We start from the raw sequence: 6218 nt of genomic DNA, 5'->3' as shown, positions 1-6218 counted from the left end.
CTTCAAAACATCTTGAAATTCATTTTGAACTGTTGAGATTGGATTTGAATCTTTCTAGAATTAAAAATGATTTTTTTGGCCAAGTTTGCTCCGTAATTCACTTTTCACAAATCCATTTTTCTACAAAATTAACTCGGAGCGTAAAATACACTCACATGCACTAAAACACATAAAAACACATAAAAAAATATGAATTCACACAAAATAAACATAAAAATATCACGAACTAATGCATACAAAATGCACTTATCAACTATACTTATCATTTTCCTTTAAGCCCACTCTATTTCTGAGTCTGACTTAGGCATCGGAGTGGCCCCGCCGGAAGACCTTTCGGCACCCCACTAACGTGCTTTTGGTGCATTTTCCCTGTGCACAGGTACCATCATGCAAATGAAAGTATTAACTTCATTCCACCACTCATCACTCTCACCAGCCCGGATAATTCATTAGACCCACCCAGCTACCCTGCTAGCCCGGGCACCCGATTCAGCAAAACCACATCAATTACCATATCATTATCGAACCTTGGTAAATTGAATAATAGATTGCATAGCATATTTATTTACTTAAATTACATATGTAAGAGGGATTGTAGGAGTGGATTGCAATTGTTAGTCGAAATGTATCAATTATATAATTCCATAGTTGAAACTGTCTTGTTTCAGCTTAATTTTTTTGTAAGATTAAGTTATTTAAATTTTTTTTATAGTTTTGCTCTCTGTTTGAGTATAATTTAAATTAAATTTTAAATATATACAAATATTTTTAGTTATATTTTTATAAAATAATTATTTTCACAAATTGAATGAAACAAAAAAATATATAGATCGAAATAAATAATTCATATTTTACTTACTGAAATTATATTTATTTAGTTACTAATAGTCGGTCAATTTTAAAGTACATAAAACCTTAATAATTTTTCGTTTTGGTTTAGACCATATCATGCACATTCTACCATAAATTGTAAAGGAAAAACTTATAAGCAATTTTTCGAAGTAACTTCAATACTATACGATAACAATCCAAATATGATAGAATTGAAATTTTATGAAGGAAAAATTCATAAGTATTTTTTTGGACCATTCTATGTTTGGTTGAAATTTACCCACTTATGTTAAAATTTTCGGCTCATTCCCATCAGCAAAATTATTTCTTAAATTTCGTTTCTTTTTTTAGGGGACGATTCTTTCATTGAGTTTTCACTTTTGATATTCTCAGAAGCTACAAATAAATTATACGTCAAATCAAGAACACAAAACCAATATATTTGAATGCTTCCTTCGTGATGGGTATAAGTATATTTTTAATATACTTAAAAATATAAATAAATTAAGTGGGTCAATTTGCGAGAATCGCATTTTTAAAGGAGTGTTTCTTAATTTTGAAGTCCTGGAGGACTAATTTGGATTTTTATACCTTTAACAGGATTAATGATCAATTTTTGGCATTGGAGGCTTAATCTGCAATTAAACTCAATTTTGTCTATAAATACCACTCAAACTCTCCATTTCAAGTAAGTGACTATTTGGTTTATAAAAGCTCTCTGATCTCCTGTTTTGTGTGGAGGTGATCGCTGACTTGAGCGTCGGAGGTCACCCGGCACCTCTAACGTGTATTCGTGAATCAGGTGACAACCCAAAAGGAGATCATACAACTTCTTCAGATGACCAAAGGAGTAGGAGATCAGGAGATCGTTCGTCTTCTTCAGTGACCAAAGGAGTAGGAGATCAGGAGATCGTTCACCTTCTTCAGGTGACCGAGGAATCAGGAGATCAGGAGAACGTACGACTTTCCGATTTATTTACTTATTATGAAGACGATTGTTTTGACCTCATCAGATTGGCATCCTCTGTGGAAAATCCACCTATTCACTGAAGATGCAAACACGATCACATGCCACCCATAACACTGAAGTTGGTCGGGAGCTCCCGCCTCCTAACCCCCGCAGCAGCAGGAGTTTCTCATCACCTCTAATGCCTTAAAGTCCATGTTGGAGGAGGCTGCCTCACGTATGGTCGAGGCCATGACACATTTTTTTGCAACTCAACAACATAACCCTAGAAATAATCAAAACTTAAATGGCGAGCTATCTCCGTCTAACCACCAAGAAAGAGGACACACACAAGTAGAGGAAGTTGGAACAAATAACATACCGCGCCCCAGTGCAAGAAGGGAAGTGGTGTTCCACGAGGAGGAGGTAAATATCCACGGGCCCGTGCGCCAAGGAATTTGTACTGAGGAGAGAGGAGAAAGTGCTCTGGCAATCTTACCAGCCCGGCACAGCCCGTTCACTACTGCCATCTTAGCCGAGGTACTGACAGCTGGAGTGAAAATATCAAATCTTCCAGAGTATGATGGTTCAGGAGATCCTCAAGATCACCTAGATAGGTTTTGTGCAAAAGCCGACCTATATGACTTCAGCGATGTTGCGTATTGCAAGATCTTCCGGACTACGCTGACTGATCGGGCACTAGCATGGTTCAATAAACTCCCAGCAGAAACCATTGCAATCTTGGAACAACTTACCCAGCGTTTTCTCCATCAGTTTTCCATCAATCAAAAATACCCTAAGACTGCGTCGTACCTATTCTCAGTCGTGCAAAAAGAGGGTGAGAGCTTGAGGGAATTCATGCAATGCTTAACTCAGGCTGTTCACGAGGTCCCACATGTCAATCATGATATACTAGCGGGGATTATGCAACAAAATATCCGCCATCGGAAATTTAAGGAATCCATAGCAGGAAAACCCCCTAGTACCTTGGAAGAGCTACTGGAAAGAGCTGAAAAGTACATAAGCATTGAGGAGACTATCGAGCCACGCTACTTAGGAACGAGGAAAAAGGAGGAAGAGAAACCAAGAGAGGGACGAAAAGAGAAAAGACGAGGATTCCAAGGCCCTCGCCTTCAGCAGGTACCCCTATTTGCGGAAAATCAAGGCCTGCTGCAACCCCACGGCCAATGAAAGACAACCCAAAGCGGAAAAAATCTGACGAGTATTGCCACTTTCACAAAGACAAAGGACATTCTACTGAAGACTGTTTTAGTTTGAGAGCCAAAATCGAGAAGTTGATTAAACGTGGTTATCTAAAAGACTTTGTGAGTAAGTCTCACCACCAACAGCGAGACAGCAAGACCCATGAGGACCGTCAAAATAGGGAAATCTCGAAAAATCACGAGAAGTCAGGGAAACAAAATGGAGACTTCCATGAGAACATGCCAACTGGAGGAGTTATCGCTGTTATAACCGGGGGGCCAACTTGCAGAGATTCAAATAGAGCAAGAAAGACTCTTCTACGTAATGCTTCCAAGGGGAATCACTATCCTCACCATGACCAAGCCCAAGTCGTGTGTGAAGTGTCAAAAATATCAAAGAAAATGTCATTCACTTAGTCAGATATGGAATTCCCTCTAGTTGAGCACAATGACGCACTGGTTATCTCCGCTACAATCTCCAACTTCTGGGTGAAAAAGATGCTGGTTGACTCAGGCACTTCAGCAGATATCATTTTCCATAATGCATTTGTTAAAATGGGGATAGACACTGCGTAGCTAACTCCCATCAACACCCCTTTAGTTGGATTTGGAAAAGTAGTGGAAGCACTAGGAGAGATCACACTTCCTCTCTCACTAGGATCTTATCCGAGAAGAGTTACAAAAATGGCAAAGTTCTTGGTAGTAAACGCATCCTCTGCATACAACGTAATACTGGGACGCCCAAGTCTGAACATGTTCCAAGAAATAGGATCAACTTATCATATGAAGTTGAAATTTCCACGTCTGAGGGACTTGGAGAAGCCATTGGTGATAGTAGGTTGGCTCGCAAGTGTCATGCCAACATCCTGCGAGAGACCCAACCACCTGCAATAAAAGGTCAAGGGTGGATGAAAAATCAACTCAGAAAAGAAGGCTGCCTCACATCTATCTCTCCTTCTGCTAGATCGGTAAGAAACAACAGATCGAGCGGAAACGATTATGTGCAACTTTTTCAACCAAATATCATTTTCTACACAATAAACCCAGGAACATGTTATGTATACAGGATGCTTAAAATATTAATAAAACTTAATTAAAAACATATTAATTCATGTAAAACAATAGTAAAATGACATTAAAATATGCAACACAAAACACAACTATCAAATTTCCCCACACTTAAACCTTGCTCGCCCTCGAGCAAGTTATGCAAAAACAATATGCAAACATAACAAAAATATAAGCACGGACGGATCATGAACAACATAGCCTTAGAGAAGTTACACCATACAAAAACAATTTCACGAATCTTGAGCTTCCATGATATACCACCAATCAGGTGTGAACGTGTGTGTGTGTGTGTCATGTTATCCCAGCTACATGCAATTTCAAAAGACATAGTTTCAAGACTGTTCGCCGACCTATGACACATCAGTGTAAGCATCACCATCAAGAGCCTCTTCCTCCCAACAATCTTTAAACAAAACACAACTCTCTTGAGATATAATTACGCACCTCCGGATTTTTGCATCCGGTTTTTCTTAAGACCCAATAATTACCCGCATACTTAACTATAACTAAGATAGGATTTTAATTTCAATCCCCTCGTCTATAGCTCGGATGGAGCTACAATCCCATGGAATCTGCAAACTTAGCTATGGAACAGTGAATAGAATTTCAATCACTTTCCAAGCCCGGATGGAATTGTTCTTTTAATTTTTTTCACCCCATTTAATCCACATAATTAGTCAAGAACAAGATGATTAGGATTTCAACCTCTTACTCATAACCCGGATAGAGTTAATTTCATTTTCTTAAAATTTTCATAAAAAGTATTTCAACAGGTGCGCCCAAGATTGTACGTGCTATGTTAAAAAGATCACCAGGATTCAAAAACACTATCAGGATCCACAAACACCTATTGTCGTGCAATGGTCCAACAGACACCAATATCATCTAATATATTTCTACAATTCACTGGTTAAACATGTATGCTCAAAATATTCACTAATCAACCTACGGTTCTCATGTCCAATCAAGAGCAAAAATTTTAGCAAAAACAATTTTAACAACTTCTTCATCATAGGCTAGTAATCATCATCCTACTTATGCATACGAAACAAACACAAAACAACGACAAGAGACATTTCATGAACTATATGCATAGAACTAAACAATAAGAATGCAAAACAAAATGACAAACAATGAATGAACCCCCCCCCCCTCCCCCCCCCCCCCCACACACACACACACTTATCTAAAGTATTGCTCTCAATGCTCTAGAAACATAAACACAAACATGAAGACAAAGACGCAATAAACAAAAACGAACACTAAATGCAAATGCAAAACAAAACTCCCTGGTTCATGTGTTGGCTTGCTCATCCTCTTCTACGTCTGGTAGAATCACAGGAGTGGCGAATTGAAACTGAGAAGATGGTGGGTATGGGGATTAGAAAAAGATAATAAAAAATAAACATAAAAATAAAAATAAAAATAAAGGAAAGAAAACACTGGGTTGCCTCCCAGTCAGCGCCTCTTTTTACAGTCTTCGGCTCGACTGCATGCTTCAGCTACTCATGGTGGTTCATATCTGGTTCTTTTGTCTACCTTCACCCACTTGAGCAGTTTTGCAGTTAACTTTTGTCTATGCTTTCTCTCCTTCGATTTTTTGGTGATTCCAATCTCTTGATGATTTTTCCCTTTTCCCATTGGTATTCTTTTTGCTCGATCTGGAGGATGTTTTGGCTCAGTTTTAGATGCCTGCAAATCAGAAAGAAAAATTTTAGCATAAGAATTCTCAGCAGGTCTTGCATTAACCTTCTTTATTTTATCCTCATTCACAACTTTTTTGTTTTCTTGTGACAAGTGATCATTGATATCAAGATTATTAACAACACTTTCACCACTAGGAAATTTTAGGGTATCAAAAAAATTAAACTTAACAATCTCCCCATCCAATTCCATAGTGAGAGTATCATTATTTACATCTATGACAGACTCTGAAGTTTTTAGAAATGGTCTTCCTAGCAAAATTGGACTGTTCAAATCATTAGTTTTCATGTCAAGCACATAAAATCAGCAAAAAAGAACAATTTATCAACTTTCACAAGAATATCCTCGAGCACACCCCTAGGATAAATAGTAGACCTATCAGCCATCTGAATTACAATTGCAGTTTCATTCAAGGGCCCTAGTTTTAAGTAAGCATAAGTCGAATATGACATTACATTAATCGA

The 6218-nt window shown here is 38.0% G+C and overlaps 1 protein-coding gene across 1 annotated transcript; it reads left to right on the top strand.

Annotated features, from left to right (window-relative positions):
- The first annotated feature begins 2964 nt into the window (after positions 1–2964).
- LOC140874393 (uncharacterized) lies at positions 2965–3555 on the top strand. Its single transcript, XM_073277681.1, has 2 exons — positions 2965–3301; positions 3419–3555. Exons 1-2 carry the CDS (start codon positions 2965–2967, stop codon positions 3553–3555), a joined length of 474 nt encoding a protein of 157 aa, XP_073133782.1.
- The last annotated feature ends 2663 nt before the right edge of the window (positions 3556–6218 follow it).

The sequence above is a fragment of the Henckelia pumila genome, chromosome 1 (assembly GCF_033568475.1).
Source record: "Henckelia pumila isolate YLH828 chromosome 1, ASM3356847v2, whole genome shotgun sequence".
NCBI classification, from domain to species: domain Eukaryota; kingdom Viridiplantae; phylum Streptophyta; class Magnoliopsida; order Lamiales; family Gesneriaceae; genus Henckelia; species Henckelia pumila.
This window is presented reverse-complemented; position numbering and strand designations above follow the sequence as displayed.